The sequence below is a fragment of the Eptatretus burgeri genome, chromosome 3, assembly GCF_056783735.1.
Source record: "Eptatretus burgeri isolate ZD-2024b chromosome 3, Ebu_testis_v1, whole genome shotgun sequence".
Lineage (NCBI taxonomy): Eukaryota > Metazoa > Chordata > Myxini > Myxiniformes > Myxinidae > Eptatretus > Eptatretus burgeri.
In genome coordinates this window covers 40,133,599-40,153,268 of record NC_140963.1, presented here as the reverse complement: position 1 = coordinate 40,153,268, position 19,670 = coordinate 40,133,599, and the positions used below count along the sequence as shown (strand labels likewise).

The 19,670-nt window shown below is 39.6% G+C and overlaps 1 protein-coding gene across 10 annotated transcripts in view; it reads left to right on the top strand.

Moving 5' to 3' along the window:
• The window catches only part of LOC147029745 (anoctamin-1-like), a 129,878-nt gene that overhangs the window by 106,522 nt on the left and 3,686 nt on the right, over positions 1-19,670 (top strand). For 8 of the 10 annotated variants that reach the window (XM_085873030.1, XM_085873033.1, XM_085873036.1 and 5 more), the window contains 5 exons: positions 6,202-6,362; positions 8,302-8,454; positions 14,317-14,369; positions 19,050-19,228; positions 19,401-19,506. In XM_085873030.1, the coding sequence (XP_085729156.1) occupies positions 6,202-6,362; positions 8,302-8,454; positions 14,317-14,369; positions 19,050-19,228; positions 19,401-19,506 (652 nt within the window). The remainder of the gene's footprint in view (positions 1-6,201; positions 6,363-8,301; positions 8,455-14,316; positions 14,370-19,049; positions 19,229-19,400; positions 19,507-19,670) is intronic. The other 2 variants (XR_015056066.1, XM_085873037.1) reach the window with 2 other exon arrangements.

The window sequence follows — 19,670 nt, the reverse complement described above, 5'->3', positions numbered from 1 at the left end:
TATGTTTTCACTCCTTTCTGTCTGTTTGTTTGTGTACAGGATATCTCAAAAAGTTGTGGACGGATCCGGATGAAATTTTGTGGACAGGTTTGGGGTATGACAAGGACGAACTGATTAGATTTTGGTGAAGATCAGGATCCGGATCCGACTACTAGAATTTTTTTAAAGTGATTCTTCACCATTGAGAGGTGGGGTCAAAAACGATATATAGCACGATATGTCAAAAAGTTGTGGACGGATTCGGAAGAAACTTGGTGGACAAGGAAGAATTCATTCGATTTTGGTGACGATCCGAATCTGGATCTGGGTACGAGAATTATTTAATTTTTAAAGTGATTCTTCACCTTTGAGAGATAGGGCCAAAACGATGTAGTACTGTATAGCACGATACTTCAAAAATGTATTGGGCCCGATATGTTGCCGTGGATCAGGCATTACGTGGCAGAGGCATGCGCTCCACTGAGTGTCCTTCTTGTCTATTATTAGGGTACCCTGTGAGTACAGGGTACCCTATTGTTTTCCTTCTGTTTATTATTATTATTATTACGCATTATTATTATTATTATTATTTTTCCGCCGGCATTTTGCACCCTTTTTCGCTTTAAAAATCATTTTCTCTGGAACACTAAGTCCGATCGACAGAAAATTTTCACCATAGTATGTATCTTTTTTGATAGCACAATCACGTTATAATTATGACGTCATTGGTCACGTGGTACGGTCGCCATCTTGAAAAAAGCGATAAACTTTGGACATCTGTATCTCGGAAACCGTGCAATGGAAAATTTTTTCGTTTGATACATTTTACTAAGCTCCCTATGGGGAACACGTGTGATTTTTCGTGACGTCATAGGTGAAGCGATATACCGGTGAAAATTCGTCAAGTAGAACGCCATATAGGAAAAATCTGAAAAATTCTGAGCGTCATCTACACCAAAATTCATCGTCAAAAATGTTTTTTTTTGACGTCATCGATGACGTAATTCGGCCGCCATCTTGTTTTTTAGTGTTTTTTTAAAAAAATCTTCTTCTCCAGAACGGCTGTGCAGATTGCGGCGAAACTTAACACGCACATTCTCCCTGAGGTCCTCTTTCAAGTTTGTTAATTTGTTGTTGATACGTCACATGGTTTGGCGGCCATCTTGAAAAAACCCTAAAACCTTCAAACATCTTCTTCTCCAGAAGCGCTGGTCCAATGAAGGCGAGATTTCAGAACTATATTCGTGAAATGCATGCGATACAAGTTTGTTAATTTCGAAGTGATAGGTCACGTGGTTTGGCCGCCATGTTGGATTTAAGAAAAATATTAAATAATGTTTTCTCTGGAATTTCAGAAGCCATCGAAGCGAAAATTTGCAAGTGCCTTCCTCCCTCAGGTCTGCATACATGGTAAAAAAATTTTACCTCAGAAGTCACATGGTTTGGCGGCCATCTTGGATAGAAAAATAGACCTTATCCGATTTACACGAAACTTCACATAGTTGTTCGGGTCGACGAGGGAAAGCAGAATTTAAATTTATGATATCATAGGTCACAAGGTTCGGCAGCCATCTTGGATTGAAAATGAATAAATTTTAAAAATCTTCTTCTCCAGAAGGGCAAGACAGATGAAGACGAAACTTCACACATATATTCCCCATGAGGTCCTTTCTCAAGTTTGTTAATTTGTTCTTGATCGGTCACATGGTTTGGCGGCCATCTTGAAAAACCCGAAAACCTTCAAACATCTTCTTCTCCAGAAGCGTTGGCCCAATGAAGGGGAGATTTCAGAACTATATTCGGGACAGGAAGGCGATATAAGTTTGTTAATTTCGAATTGATAAGTCACATGGTTTGGCCGCCATCTTGGATTTAAGAAAAATATTAAATAATGTTTTCTCTGGAACCGCTTAACCTAACGAATCGAAAGTTTGCAATTATCATCTACCGTCGTGTATACACGCGTGGTAAAAATTATGATGTCACACATCACATGGTTTGGCGGCCATCTTGGATAGAAAAACGCACCTTTACCGATTAACACGAAACTTCATAAACGTGTTCCAATACCCAGTAGGAAGCAGAATCTAAATTTGTGATGTCATAGGTCACATGGTTCGTCAGCCATCTTGGATTGAAAATGAATAAATTTTTAAAATCTTCTTCTCCAGAAAGGCAAGACAGATTAAGCCGAAACTTCACACATATATTCCCCATGAGGTCCTTTCTCAACTTTGTTAATTTGTTCTTGATTGGTCACATGGTTTGGCGGCCATCTTGAATTTACCTTAAAACCTTCAAACATCTTCTTCTCCAGAACACCTGATCTGATCAAGGGGAAACTTCACACCCCTATTGCACATGAGTAGGGAATACAAGTTTGTTAATTTCTAATTGATAGGTCACATGGTTTGGCAGCCATGTTGAATTTAAGAAAAATATTAAATAATGTTTTCTCTGGAACTGCTTAACCTATCGAAGCGAAAATTTGCGTCTGTCATCGTCCATGATATCTGCATACATGGTAAAAATTATGAGGTCACAAGTCACATGGTTTGGCCGCCATCTTAGATTGAAGGATAAATATTAATTCATGTTTACTCTGGAACCACTACTTCTATATATGCGAAACTTCATATTTATAATTTAGGCTACATGTGAAACAAAAGTTTAAAATTTCAACCTGATCGGCCGTGTGGTTTGGCAGCCAGAATTATTTAATTATTTGAATCTGGTCGCCAGTAATAACGAAATTGAACGTTTTGTGCTGCCTGGTTCGTAACTCGTCTGTTCCGCGCCGTCTCGAAGCAGGCCTGTGTTTGTATCACCATTAAATAATGTTTTCTCTGGCACCGCTTATCCTATCAATGCAAAACTTTGCGACTGATTTAAGTCTCATGTTGTATCAGTTGTGTCAAAGGCGGACACTTCTGGGTACCCGGTCATCACTGCCAGCAGTTATAAAGTGGCAGTTCTAGTTATTATTGTTATTATTATTATTATTATTATTATTATTATTATTATCATCATTACATGAGTTCCCTTCCAAGGAAATTCATTGCAGGAGGAGGCCATTGGGCCTATTAAAGCCTGTGATATTATTATCAACTGCTGTTTGTATATATATATACCGCTTTGGAAAAAAATTAGAGACCACTGCGAAATTATCAGTTTTTCTGATTTTACAATTTATAGGTTTGTGTTTGAGTAAAATGAACATTTTTGTTTTATTATATAAACTACTGACGACATTTCTCCCAAATTCCGAATAAAAATATTGTCATTTAGAGCATTTATTTGCAGAAAATGACAACTGGTCAAAATAACAACAAAGATTCAGTGTTTTCAGACTTCAAATAATACAAACAAAACAAGTTCATATTAATTTTTAAACAACACAATACGAATGTTTTAACTTATGAAGAGTTCAGAAATCAATATTTTGTGGAATAACCCTGATTTTCAATCACAACTTTCATGTGTCCTGGCATGCTCTCCACCAGTCTTTCACATTGCTGTTGGGTGACTTTATGCCACTCCTGGCGCAAAAATTCAAGCAGCTCGGCTTTGTTTGATAGCTAGTGACCATCCCTCTTCCTCTTGATCACATTCCAGAGGTTTTCAATGGGGTTTAGGTCTGGAGATTGGGCTGGCCATGACAGGGTCTTGATCTGATTGTCCTCCATCCACACCTTGATTGACCTGGCTGTGTAGCATGGAGCATTGTCCTGCTGTAAAAAACCAATCCTCAGAGTTGGGGAACATTGTCAGAGCAGAAGGAAGCAAGTGTTCTTCCAGGACAACCTTGTACGTGGCTTGATTCATGAGTCCTTCACAAAGACAAATCTGCCCGATTCCAGCCTTGCTGAAGCACCCCCAGATAATCACCGATCCTCCACCAAATTTCACAGTGGGTGCGAGACACTGTGGCTTGTTGGCCTCTCCAGGTCTCTGTCTCACCATTAGATGACCAGGTGTTGGGCAAAGCTGAAAATTGGACTCATCAGAGAAGATGACCTTACTCCAGTCCTCTACGGTCCAATCCTTATGGTCTTTTGCAAACCTCAGCCTGGCTCTTCTTTGCTTCTCATTGATGAAGGGCTTTTTTCTAGCTTTGCACGACTTCAGCCCTGCCCCGAGGAGCCTGTTTCGAACCGTCCTCGCCGTGCACTTCACCCCAGCTGCCATTTGCCATTCTTTTTGTATATCACTTGATGTCATCCTACAGTTGTTGAGTGACATTCGAATGAGTTGGCGGTCATCCCGGTCAGTGGAAAGTCGTTTTCGCCCTCTGCCAGTCTGTAGCTTTGTTGTCCCCAATGTCTGCTGGTTGACCTTGTTCTTATGAACCGCCGCCTTTGAAATTTTAAGGATGGAAGCAACGTGACGCTCACTGTATCCCTCTGCCAGTAAAGCCAGAATTGAACCCTTCTTTTCCTCACTCAAAACTTTTCTTTTCAACTTTTTTGGCATGGTCAATAGTTATTTTTTTTGATTCCAATTACTTTTGAGGTTCTACTAGCACTGTTTTGCCATCCAGCTGGTCCTATTGCAAGAGGATAGTGATGACCACAGCAGTGGTGTCTTATTTTTTTCTGGAGCTGTATATGTATATATGTATATATATATATATATATATATATATATATATATATATATATATATATATATATATATATATATATATATATATGTATGTATATATATATATATATATATATATATATATATATATATATATATATATATCCAAATACATGCCATTTTCTTCATATAACTTCTTCAATGCCCTTCATAATTGTGAAATATAAAAGGCTGATGAAGGAGATAATGAACAGGTAAGGAATAATCAGAAAAGGTTCACAAATGTAGGAATGTCTTGATAAAGGTATGGGGGAAACAATAGTGAGCCAATGAAGGACCAGATGTTGTCAGACACATACAGTCAATGCATTAATGGGTGAAAATGGGGACAAAGGAATGATGCTGAGCATAAAACGAGCAATTACATCGAGCCATGTTTAGCATATGATGGAGTACCAAGAGCAGTTGTTGAATGGATTATCAGAAGCCAATTTGTGTATAAATGGTAGTTGTCATGGTAATGTGTAAAAAAAATCAGGAACTTTTGTAAAGACCAAATTGGGATGTGCTGGTTGTTTGAAGTTACACCGTGATCCATTTTAAGTCCTCCACTGTTTGTAAATGTATGGAAGAATTGATGAAGAATCAAACGTTGGAATTCCCATACAAGTTATTGTATATTGATAACCTAGTAATGAATGCTGATAACCTAGTATTGAATGCTGAAAGTGAAAGTGAAGCAAAAGAGTTGTTTGAAAAAAAATGGAAAAGTGTAATAGAGAATAAGTTTATACTCATCAACATTAATAAAATGAAGATTGTGGGAGAGGCAAAGGAGAAAGGAAAGAAATCTGACAATGGCCTTGTTCAAGATGTGAAAAGTCTATTTGGATGGAATTCAATTCAATGTTGGCAGTGTTATTGATGGTGTCACAATAGGTATAGTAGGTAATAGGTGGGGTTTTCATTTGTAAAATATATTGTTTTTTTACAATATAGTAATAGTAATGCTTGTAACAATAGAAAAATATATCATATTACACAGAAGGAGCACACAAGCAAGAATAATCGCAGCCACAATGGCAATAGCAGTAACAACAACTACAACACATGTTTTTATTAAAGATCCTTCTTCGTGTGTTTTACTTAATTTACATCCTCACTGAGACTCACAGATAGACATGCAATATGTTTGTGAAGTACAACATGCTGTCTTTTGATTAAATGCATCAACAAAGTGGTGGGTAGGCACGGCGAGTCTCTCCAGAAGCAGCAGAGGTGTAAAATATATGTATTCAAAGCTTCTGGATCCTGAGCTAGTTTTCAGATAACTCACATGTTTTAATGGATTAGTGAGTCTCAGATGGCTCACTAATGAATTTCATCGGAAAGCATAATTTGTTGGTCTGCTCTATATATGATATCATTGCACAACTTAGGTTGGGTCATAAAATTCTTCCAATAAAACAATGGTTGCTCGAGCCACCTGACTAAGTTTAAAGTGCAGAACAGGATACCTCACTGTGTAGGTTTGATACCATTAACCTGCAAAGACCTATTAACTGGGAATTCATGTGTCGACTCCATTGGAAACCATTTTGAAACTTTCATTCTAACTTTTATTGTTTTGCCTTATAGGAAGCTGAAAAAGTTGTGTCGAAGCATTAAAGCATCTGATAAGAGGAGTGGAAGGGCAGCAACATCGGTGGCCCAGGGCAATAAGGGTCGGCAGATGTTCTGGGAGAGAGACCATGAGCTAGAACCATTTGCTGGCCTTACACCAGAGTACATGGAAATGAGTAAGTTGGTTGCAGAACTTTATTGTAATTGACATTTTTGCTTTCTGCTGATGCTTTTGCTGAAATGCAAGATTTTTATCATCTAATATATAAATCTCATTCTAACCACTGGCTCACTGACTCACTGACTGATATTAAAATTTGGTACCTTTCGGGTGAGGTAGAAAGCTGAAATTTTGCGTGCTGACAGACATCAAAACCAATATACCGGGAAAAATCACGCAACTGTTGGAAAGTATCTGTAAATGAAAATATAATGAAATGAAAATAAATGGAAAAATGCAAGTGAGCGACCCGAGACAATGGAGAAGCAGGGTAATTTTGTGTGCCGATGGACATCAAAGCCAATAGACCAGGGGAAAAAAAATCACAGAACCAATGGAAAGCATCCGAAAATGAAAATATAAATAAATGGGGAAAAAAATGAATATAAAAAAATGAAAAATCAAATACAGGTGAGCGACCCGAGACAATGGGGAAGCACAGTTCGTTATTGCTTTCAATGTGTGAGCATACTTATCATTTCAAATTGTTCATCTGTCCATGAAAAGGTTCAGTTTGTAACTCATTATCTGTCATCCGTTTTATGACCCTTGCCGAAGGAGAGCGTATTGTATTTGAGTCTGTCTGTTTGTTTGTTTGTCCGCACAGAGCTTTTCTGTTTTTATCTGCAACCGCTTGGCGGATCGAGACGAAATTTTCACCACTGGTGCGTCTGCTCATGTAAAATGTTTTAATGATAATTACGACATCATAAGTCATATGGTGTGGCAGCCATATTGGAAAAACATAAAAACTTTGGACCTCTGTATCTTTGAAACCGCACCAAGGAAAAAATTTAAGCTTGGCACATAGCAACTACTCCTCTTTGAGAATGAGTGTGATTTTTTTTATGACATCACAGGTGCTTTCATTATGACGTCATAATTGCGTATGTGGAACGCTACATCCGATCAGTATAAAAAAATTGAGGGTCATCTAGGGATAAAATGGTCCACAAATTTTTTTTAATGACATAATCAGTTATGTGATTTGGTTGCCATATTGCTTTTTTTTTTAACCTTCAAAAATCTTCTTCTCCGAAATGGCTGAACAGATCAAGGCGAAACTTTACACATATGACCGCCTATCGTTGATGAACAATGACATCATAGGCCACTTGGTTTGGCAGCCATATTGGATTTAAGAAAATATTAAATAATGTTTTCTCTGGAACCACTTAATCAATCGACGTGAAACTTCACAATTATGATCTAGTCGTGATACCGAATATAAGTTTTAAATTTCAACTTGATCAGAGACATGTTATGGCAGCCAGAATTATTTAATATTTTGATCTGGGGTTTTATTGTTATTTTTTTTGAATAAGGCTCACTTGGCTGTGCCTGGATGGGTTTGAGGGTAGAGGAACAGCAACTGAAATGTCAATCCTATCCAGGTTCCTCCTGATGACTTCATCTTTTCTTTTTGCTTCTTTGGGTTCCTTCGGATTACTCCAATGCAGGACTTCACCCATTTGGTCTTCCATTTTATTTGAATTGAATTAATTTTAATCCCATCCGAATTCCAAATAAATAATAATAAACGTCATTGGCCAGGGTCAGGTGTCCGATCAAAGCGGGGTCGTATCAAAGCTTTACGTCTTGGTGTCTGGTCATCACTCCCAGCAGTCACAAAGTGGCAGTTCTTATTATGTCTCATTAATTATGTAATACACCAGTACACAAACACCACACAAAAGAAGTCCTGGTGAGGGTCGGCAATCTCCGATTGCTCTTTTTCTTGTTTCCTTTGTGAGACTACTTAGCAGCTTACCACCTCAACCAAAGCTGTGCCCTAGTTTTGTGACAATCGTAGCCAATGAAGAGAGGGATATATTTGGTGCAATGCCATGTATTAACATTGATGTTTTTTTATTGTGATTTTTTTGTTGTTGCAGTCATCCAGTTTGGCTTTGTGACATTGTTTGTAGCATCCTTTCCACTGGCACCAATATTCGCTCTCTTGAACAATATCATAGAAATTCGACTTGATGGCAAGAAGTTTGTGTCAGAGTTGCGCAGGCCAACAGCGATGCAATCCAAAGATATCGGTGAGATTACACAAATATAATTCTGAGGTTCATGTCTAATCAAAGCCTAAAGTATATTTAATCAATGGAATAGTCATTTTGCTGGAAGCCTTGTAATGGCTTTAAAAAAAAACATATAATGTCTTTAATCCCCAAAGCATCGTAAACATATATTTCCTCTTATCATGCAACAACTTAACTTGTATTAGTATAGTCACGTTTGTGGGATATGGGGTTGTAATTGGTCATAGGGCCTGAACCACTATTCATAGTCACGTAGTCTTAGGGTTCAGTTTTGAGCCACGTGGTTTGGTTAAGTTGTCTTTTGTGTGGCTTGCCAGGCGGGCGAGCCTTGTCCATATTATACTGGATGGGGTAATACGTTTTGTACATTCGCCCCTCTTCTATGAACTGGTATAGGCCGGGCAAGTGGAAAAGGTGGTATGCATGTCTCCCTCCCACCGACCGAAGATAACTCCTCTCAGTTGTCTGTCAGCAAGTGGGAGATGGGTCTTAGACTGGAAAGGTTCATCATTGGAGAAAGCCTTTGGCCATTCATGATTGGGGAAACCCCTTGACCCTTGGGGTGGAGAGACGGCTGGTGATTGGTTAGCCTTGAGGGGGGGGGGAGAGAGACATGGCTTGTTCTGTTCTGGAGGGGTGGGGGGGGCAGTGATTGGTCAAATGAAATCTGTTGGTGGGGAGAGGGTAGCTGGCAATGAAAGCTTGTCCATGCCCCTCACTCCCTCCTTTTCTTGAGCCAATTCTTGCCTGCTCTCTCTTGGGCTCTCTTGCCTGCTCTTGCCTTCATACACTCTACTCTTCAACTCTCAAGTTCCCATGCTGGTGGGAAAGATCAAGGCTTCTTATCTTTGTATCCTCACACTGACTCTTTGGTCTACTGTCCTGCCCCACATACAAGTTCTGCAACAACCTTTTGTTCTTCATCTGGTGCTTTCCCCTCCAATGTGCCTAGTTGTGTGTGTGTGTGTGTGTGTGTTTGTGTGTGTTTGTTTGTGTGTGTGTGTGTGTGTGTGTGTTTGTTTGTGTGTGTGTTGTGTGTGTGTGTGTGTGTGTACGTGAACGTGACCATAGTTGGGTATATTTCTCTGTTGTAACTATTTTTTTAGTAATTGTTTAGTCTGTTGTGATCGAGATTTATTTCTCTGTCCTCTTTTGAAATAAATAAATAATTTATTTCTTAAAGAGATGATGTTTGCCACATAATCCCAGCTTGCTGATTGATTCCTATTGGAGGATTAAATATGTGTTTGGTAACCGGTGTGCTATCATCTTGTGTTTGGTAACTGGTGTGTAAGAACATGCATGGAATACGAATGATATCCAACCACTCGAGCATCGATTCATGAAAATTATAGATCGCTCAGTAAGTCTTGAAGTTAGCCGCCAATGTGGTCAGTCCCCACTTATGTAGTGAATATGCACCTGCGGGTGAGTGCTGTCAATGGGACAGTATGATATTATAGTTGGAGTAGAACCATGACCTTGAATCTTTCTAATCTGAAGAATATAATAGCTAGAATCTGGAAAATAGAACTGATATCCTAATAATCCTCATGAAGTTCATCTTCAGTATTGAAGATGCAATAAGTCAATAAACTTAATGATGAGCTGTTTCTCAAAAAGCTTCTTCAGATCTTTAATATGGGTAAATCAACTTTTTCCTCTGAGGGATTTCTCAACTTAGGATTTTGTTTTAGGGTGAAGTTGACCTATTTTTATTATCAATAAAGAAATGATGATAATGATAAAACAATGACAATGCACGAGCCTGAGCCCACAAACTGTAAGTGTTACTACACCTCAGCCCCCCACCACTCCCCCCCTCAAATCGGAGACATATATATATATATATATATATATATATATATATATATATATATATATACACACATAGAAATACATATGAGGGCCAGTCAATAAATAACCTTAAAATGGCGATATTAATTTGAGAATGTAATGTGTGTAGTTGTAGACAACATATGTTATATCTATGGGTTAGAGAGTCATGTTTTACCCATTTTAGATCTGGCAACATTGAGCGTATGACGTCAGTAGGGCATTTCCAAGATGGCGGCTCCCTTAGAAGCTTGCACCAGGGAGGAGCGATGCTCTGTCATCCGTTTCTTGGGAAGTGAGGATGCGAATCCCAGTGAAATCCATCGCAGAATGAAGATGCAATCTGGTGATACATGTTTATCACTGCAGCAGGTGTGTGACAGGAACAGGAAGTTTAAAAGTGGAGTGTCCAGTGTGGCAGGCACTGCTTGCTCGGGCCGGCCTCACATAGCCAACACACCAGAAATGGTTGCAGGAGTTGAGTGTGTGCTATGGGAAAACCGTCGCATTATGCTGGATGAAGTGGTCTCCGAATTGAACATTAACCATGGTTCAGTACACCATATCATTCACAACATGCTGGGGTTCTGCAAAGTGTCTGCAAGGTTGGTGCCGAGACAATTCACACCTGAACTGAAAGAACGGAGAGTGGATGCATGTGAAGAACTTCTGTGACGTTACCAAACAGAAGGTGACGCTTTCTTACAGCGTGACTGGGGATAAAAACTGGGTCCACTACTTTCAGTCAGAAACTGTGAGAGCAAGCAAAGAGTGACGCCATTCAACTTCACCAAAGCCCAAAAAAATTCCGCACACAGCCGTCCGCTGGAAAAGTGATGCTGACGCTCTTCTGGGATAACCGAGGCCCACTTGTCGAGCATTACCTGTCCAGAGGGACCACAGTCACCAGTGCATCATATTGCGACCTCCTTAAATATCATCTGAAACCAGCAATCAGATCAAAACGTCGTGGAATACTCACCACCGGTGTTTTGCTGCAGCATGACAATGCTCAGCCCCATACTGGCGACACTACAGCGACAACAATCTAGGACATGCATTTTGAGTGTTCCTTATCCACCCTACTCACCAGACCTCACCCCTTCGGATTACCACATATTTGGGCCACTTAAAGAAGCGCTTGGTGGAACCACTTTCTGATCCGACGAAGAGGTCCAAGAGGCGGTGTATGAATGCCTGCACAAGCAGCCAAAATATTTTTTTCTAGAGGAATCCAGGCCTTAAAGCCCAGTCACACCTTTACGTTTTAGCCAGCAATGGCAGCTTATCAAAATGTATGTAAAACGCTGGCTTACGTTGAACTTTTGATCTTTTTTTTTTAAAAGATTCGGACGTATTCATAACGAGTTGATCGTATGCATAACATATTAGTGATGGACACAGAACGTTTCGTTGTCTTATAGATAACTTATACCAACGAATGCTTAGCCTGTTGTCGGCGTTCATAACCTATGCCCAACGATAGTCCAACTTACGCATAGCGCGCTACATGTATCGCCGACGATCACGTGGCGTAACCTATTAAAAGGCTGCCGCAAACGATTCAAATCATAACCGCTGGAGAAATGGAAGTGTCAAGATCACAGTCACACCTTGGTGATCTTGCCAGCGTATGCCGACCTCTGAAAAAAAAGAACGCTAAAGTACGCTATCATACGTCGTAGTAAGTGGAGTACGTCTTGTAATTTTAAACGTGTTAAAAATTTTTACGATGTACTTGCCGTATGCCTCACACATTCCGCATGCGATGGGAATAAGTTGTACGCATGATATGTCAACGTTGGCACACATCGACAAAAGTTACTTGTAAGCTACTCATAAGTCGAAACACGTCGAGCTAATGTCTAGCGTACCTGAAAGTTATTTCTAACTTATGAGTAACGTAGTTTGAACCAATTCCTTACGTATTTCCAACACACATTGACGTATGTAGACGTATTTGATTGACGTCTTCCGGACGACAAAATAACTAAATTAACCTGTTTCTAACTTACATCTACCATATAATGGCGTATTGGCAGTGTTTAAGGGAATTGGTATATAAAAATGGGGTTCACACAGGAGGAACCCGTCAGTGTTCCAGACTCCATGTGTTTTTGTTTGTTTGCTTGTTTTTTCTTCAGCATGACGGTGATGTTGACACTTCGATTTCGAGTGCGGTTATGATTTTAATCGTTGAGCGGCAGCCTATTAATTATATTATATTATACCGCACTATAAATCGAAGTGTCAACATCACCGTCATACCGAAGAAAAAACAAACAAAAAAAAAAACAGGGAGTCTAGAACACTGACTCTAAACATTATCTCGACGTGTTTTGACTTATGAGTAACTTACAAGTAACGTGTGTCGACGTGTGTCAACGATCGCATAACGTACCTAAAACTTATGACCAGCGTAGCGGAACATGTGAGTCATACGCTGGCATAAGTCGTAAAATTTCAATCGTGCTAAAATTTGAGGACAACCGCAAAGTACAACGATGAAAGCCAGCGTACTACGACGTATGGCAGTGTTTTTCAGTGTGCTCTCAATGTTTCCAAAACTTACCCATAACGTATTGGACGTGCAACAGCGTTTTAGACAATTTTTTTTTAATCGGCATAAGCTGGCTAAAACGTCAAGGTGTGACTGGGCCTTTAGTAAAGTACTGGAAAAAATGCATTGAACGTAATGGAGATTATGTTGAAAGATAACACAGTTGTTACACACGTACATGCAATAAACAATTTGTGAAGAATATTTTAAGGTTACTTATTGACTAGCCCTCGTGTATACTATTATATTATATATGTATATATACATATATATATATATATATATAGATAATATATATATATATATATATATATATATATATATATATATATATCTTCTTCTTCTTCTTCTTTCGGCTGCTCCCGTTAGGGGTCGCCACAGCGGATCATCCATTATGATCCGCATAGTGATTTGGCACATGTTTTACGCCGGATGCCCTTCCTGACGCAACCCTGGTCGCCTCTTACGACACAGGGATATGGTACACCTATTTTAACCGGGGTATACACCGGCCCAGTATACTGGTACTCATTTCGCCGACCTCGGAAGGATGACAGGCTGAGTTAACCCCCTGGTGTATTAATTCAGTGGCTCAACGGGGCTTGAACTCAGGACCTCTTGGATCCCAAGCCGCTGCCCTAACCACTGCGCCAACACCAGGCTCAATATATATATATATATATATATATATATATATATAATATACATATATATAATATACATATATATATATATATATATATATATATATATATATATATATATATATATATATATGTACATATACAGCGCTCCCTCGCTATATCGTGGTTCACTTTTTGCGGCTTCACTACATCGCGGGTTTTCAAGTAGAAGTAGAAGAGTAGAAGTCGCCTCCAGTAGAAGAGATTTAATGCTCTTCTTGGCTGTGCAGTACTCCATTCATCTCATCATCGTCATCTTCATCGTCATAAGTACTGCACAACTATCATCATCGTCATATCTTCATAGGTCAGTACCCATAATACGTTTTTCATATATTTTATAGTACAATATAGTATTTTAAAAATTATTTTTGTTCTTAGGCTTTGCCTATGAAGTCGCATTTCCGATGAAAATTTTTTAATTTTTTTTAAAATAACTGATTAAATGTGTGTGGGGAAGGTTAATAAGAGTGTGTGGATGCTGTATAATGGTTTAATATACGCTTAAAATGTGTTTAAATATATTTAAATAATTAAATAAATATGTGGTTTCTACTTCGCGGATTTTCACCTATCGCGGGTGGGTCTGGAACGCATTAACCGCGATAGGTGAGGGAGCACTATATATATATATATATATCTCGGTGTTTTTTTCATGACACTTCAATGCGCTTGGGCCTGGGCCTTTGCCCTTTAGATATATTTGCAGACAGCTTTGCCTTATAAGAGCACTCTACTGAACTGCTTCTCTAATTGTTGTTTTTCTGTGTGTGTGATCAGGTATCTGGTACAATATTCTACATGGAGTTGGAAAGCTGGCCGTCATCATTAATGTAAGTGTTTGCAAGTCATTCAGCATGTGCGCAACTTGTTCCCCCGCGTGTGTCCTCCTCTCCTTGATTTCACTCTTGCTTCTACTCTGCTGTTGGTGTTTCCCACCTTTCCATTTTATTCCCTTCCATTCTGCTCGAGCTCTTCCATGAGCCTCGATTAAAAAAGAAACTGTTGCATGCCGAATTAGGACTTTCCATTTCCAAATGGAAGACCGATTGTTATTCCTCTGAAATAAATTAACTAATTGATTAATTACACCGCTGTTAAGATGAGAACACTGTGTGAAGAGCAATGCCAGGAAAGTGGACCAGGACGGATAGTAGAAAGAAATAGCTGGAGATGGAGAACAGTGGAGAAGTGTTGTGAACAAGGTAGTTAGTATAGCAGTACAGTGAATTTGGAGGAAGAACACTTATTTATTTATTTTGTTGGTGGGGTGGTGGGGCATTTGGCTGATTCTTGTTCGTCCAATATAACCGAAATGGATTAGACTATAAACACCAAATTGTTCACGAAGATAAATTTTACAGGTTTGTCAGCATGTCTTCCCTAAAAAAAGCTATTTTACATTACATCACTGTGACCTAGCTTATTAATTTTGTAAAGGTTTATGTTCATATGTGATGCACCTTGGAGTGCCCCAGAAGCCTTTTGATAACGAGGCCATGCTGACATATTTGTGGATGGATCTGACATTTGACGTATTTTGTATTGCCATGACCTAATTTATGGTTGTGACCTATTTTGTCTTTATACTTTCCTTTTACCTTGTGATGCATCTCAGATGTTCGAGAAACCATTTGCGATGTTGGTCATGGTGACCTATTTGACCTGAAGTTTGACCTATTTCATCCCTTTCTTACTTTGAACAAGCTGATGCACCTTGAGTGTATTTAGAAGCTTTTTGCAAACTGTCACACTTTTGTGTGGTCTTCACCTATTCATATAAGACCTATTCTGCTCATTGGGCCACCATGACTGTTTCTGTTCTTGATCTGTTTTGCTCTTACAGTTTTGTCTGTGTTGCTTTCCAATCCTGCATTGCATCTTCCAAAAAAAACTTTAAAAAAAATGTGGCAACATTGTTAGTTAAGGCCGAAGTCACATTTGCTCTACGGCTAGGATACGGCAGCCGTACCCCCCCCCCACCTGAATTGACAGAAATGTGCGGCAGCCGCAGAGTTTCTGAGGTGGCCTCAGGGTGGCCCTACGCCATATGGCTACCTTTTACAGGCCGTAGGGGTCGCCGTGGAATTATAGCGCGGAGTTATAACTTTTTTCATTTCTACGTTGGCCGTAGCAATTCGACAAGCTTGTATGTAGATGTGATGTAGATGTGTTCCACGTCGACCGTATGTAGGGGGTACGGTGGGCTTGCGGTATTCATGCGGCTGCCGTAGGCTCTTATCAATGAAAAATGAATTTTTCCAACCCCCAAAAAATTATGGCGGCCGCACTATTTCCACGGTCGCCATAGGGTAGTCCTAAGGCGTCCCTGTGTTCAACGTACGGTGGCTTTGCGGTCTGTGTGACTACCTGTGGGCAACGCAGGGTCGACGCACGGTTCCCCTACGCCCGCCGTGCATCCTACGTACGGCCTCCATGGCAGTCTGCGTCAACCGTGCGAGAGATCGGAGTATAGGTGCTTGCCTATACTCCGAACTGGTATATTCAGTTATATATATTATAGTTATTGTATATTCAGTTATATATACTGGTATATTCCGAACTGTTATATTTTTATTTCAGTAAAAAAAGAACTGGTATATATACCCACTCGTTACCGTCTGTCTGGCCGCACGTTCCTCTTGGGGTCCCCCTGCGGTCGCCTTGCAGGCACCTTGAGGCTACCTTGTGTCTGCCTTGAAAATTCTATGGCCGCCGCAGGGACGCCCTAAGATCACCGTGCGACATCAAATCAAAGACCGTACGGCACCCCCACGTTTTCGGACTCCACTATTTCTAAATACCCCGTGCGGCTACCCAAAAAATAAAAACATATGTGACTGCCACATTGTGTGACCGTGGAAATACTGCGGCCACCCTATAATTGCTAGTGGCCGTAGATTTTGTAGACCCTACGGCCGCCGTGCCAATGTGACTTAGTCCTAAGGAATGGATAGGGCACCATTTAAATAAATAATTTAAAGTTTGAAATTAAATAATTTAAAAGTTTTAAATTGAAAGCCCTTGTTGGTGTTCACAATAATATCATATTAATTGTTATTTTTGATCTTGATCCTTCCTTCTTACCTGATCAGAGTCTTACCTGGAAGGTTTACTCCTTATTACCTGATCAGAGTAACATTTTCTACATAAGTGAGGACAACCAAAGCATAAGGGCAACACAATTCTATCTCTGAGACAGATGATACCCAACCAGCAGGTTGTGGGCATTATCATTTATCCTGTCAGTGGCCCAGAAGACTTTTATTCAGAAGATGTTGTTTGGTTTTTAATATCTGTAGAGTGGTGCAATCAGCAAAAACAGTCAGCTTAACTTTCACTCCAAACAATATACAGCTGCGTGTTAGTGATGAACTGTATTAACAATTGATGGTTCAATTTATCTCAGCGAGAATCAAAACTAGCAATAAATAACTCATTGAGACAAGGCAAAATGTGCAACTGTCGTTGGAAGACGTATACTTAAAGGTGTAGAGCATGCACCTGCTTACTTCAGTGAATAAGCACAATTGCGCCGTCAATGGGACAGTATGATATTATAGTTGGAGTAGAACCATGACCTTGAATCTTTCTAATCTCAAAAATATAGAACTGTCAGATAAACTGCATTTTAAAAAAAAATTATGAGGATAGGAAGAAGAATACTTTATTTAACCATAAACAGAAAAGTATCAACAAAGGGAATAAAATTACACACAATAAACTACCCCAGGTCACAAAACACTTACAATTAGAATGGCACTCGGAAGAGCGCAAACCTCTGCCAGGCTGAACAGTTTCTATTTTGTATCCCACTAATAGGCCACATCTGCATCCAGACCTGAACCAAAATCGAATCGGCTTGTTGTTGCCATCTACCTGTCTCTTCCACTGAGTTTTGTCATTGGCTGCCCACAACTTTTTGAGATATAGTGCTCTATACTGTGTTCGGTCCTCTCTCTCAATGGTGAAATAACTTTAAAAATTCGAGTATCTGGATCCTGCCAGACCCGAATCTTCACGAAAATCTAAATCAGTTCGTCCTTGTCACACACCTAACCTGTCATCCAAATTCCATCCGAATCCGTGCACCACGTTTTGAGATCTCCTGCTCACAGTCAGACAGAAAAACACGCGGATGGTGAAAACATAACTTCCATTCACTTTCGGTGGTGGAGGTAATAAAGAAAAAAAATCTGTATAATTGTTGCTCTTTTCAAATGCCAACATCAAAATCACAAAGATGTCGGAATCGAAAAATGTAAATAGAAAAATCAATATCATGTATCATTAAATGAAAAATCAATATCGTGCTGCAGAAAAGCTTTTCTGCAATTATTTTGTGTATACCTAACATTCTCTGAAACTTCTGTATCAGAACCCGAGCAATCGCCTCCTTTCTCATGCACTCGTATAAAGTCCTGCCATTGCTGAGTCAAGCTAGGTGTGGAATCAATGTTGTAGCCCGATGCTGAACCCTCTCTATGGCACGTATGCCCTCCCTCGGATGTGAGGACCAAAACTGCACACAATATTCTCGATGAGGCTTCACTAAATTATTGTACAGAGTTAACATGACCTCTTTTGATTCATAATTTGTCCCTCTTCAAACACAACCTACAACCACGTTTGATTTACCTACAGTTGCTTGGCACTGTCCTGTCTACTTATCCCTTCCCTTCCCACCCATATCTGTTACCACTCCCAGATCCTTCTCCTGGGAGACACACTCCAAGATTCCCCATTGCATCGTGTAATCTCTATTTCCATTATTCTTACCCATCCCCAGCACCTTACATTTCTTTATGTTATATTGCAATATTTTGCTCAATATATTTAAAGTATCTGGACTTTCCTGGATCTGGTCACCTCCTTCTCTGCTATCCACCTTATCTCCATACTTGGTTTCATCTGCAAATTTGGAAAGTTTACTCTTAACCCCACTTTCCAAATCATTGACATAAATTATGAATAATAACGGTCCTACAACTGATCGCTGAGGTCCTACAACTGATCCTCCAACTGATCACAAATCCTCCCAGCGAGACATCCTCCCACTCACAGCCACTCTTTTTCTTTCCATCACTAATCTAGTTTGAATTGCAGTAAGCAACCTGACCAGCTACTCCAAGCCCACACCTTAGCTAACGACCTCCGACGTGATATATTATCAAATGCCTTCTGAAAATCTAGATATACTACATGCACTGCACTTCCCTCATCCACCCAATCAGAAACTACTTCATAGTACTCCAATAAATCTGTTCAACATGATCTCCCGTTTGTAAATCCATGTTGAATATATTTAATTAGATTATATTAATTTAAATGGTTTCCTATCCATTCCTTAACTAACATTGTTGCCACATTATTATTATTATTATTATTATTATTATTATTATTGTTATTATTATTATTTTGGAAGATGCAATGCAGGATTACAAAGCAACACAGACAAAACTGTAAGTACAAAAGCTTGGAGCCTTCGTTTCACTTAAATCTGCTCTTTGCAGGCCTTTGTAATTGCCATGACGTCGGATTTCATACCACGTTTGGCGTACCAATATGTGTACAGTCCCAATGGCACACTGCACGGTTTTGTTGAACACACTTTGTCATCCTTCAACACATCCGACTTCCCTGAAGAAAGCGTGAACAATGCAATGGACGCTCTAAAGGTGTCCATGTGTCAGTGAGTTGCATCGACTGAGAGAATGGAAAGGGGTTGCCCTTCCCGTCATGTTATGAAAAAGCCCTTCATGTTAACTTTCACATGAAGTTCTTAAATATTTAACAACCCATTCCCAACCTGTGGATGAAAAAGTTGTAATATAATGTTCTATCACCCTCCCTGATCAACGAAGCTTTAGGGATTATCGAGAACCCCCGTGGTCACTTGAGAAGTACGAGCTATCCAAGCAATACTGGACTGTCATGGCGATTCGCTTGATGTTTGTGCTCATTTTTCAGGTAATGGCTCCCGGCCTGATGACCGTCACAGATGTTTTACTGATCGTGATCAAAACATCTTTCATGAATGTGTACTCGTGTGTTGGTGTGATTTGAAGAAATGTAGGTTCACCAAAGATGCAACTTCCTTGTGTTATTCTTACGTTGCCATTTTTTAGAGCAAG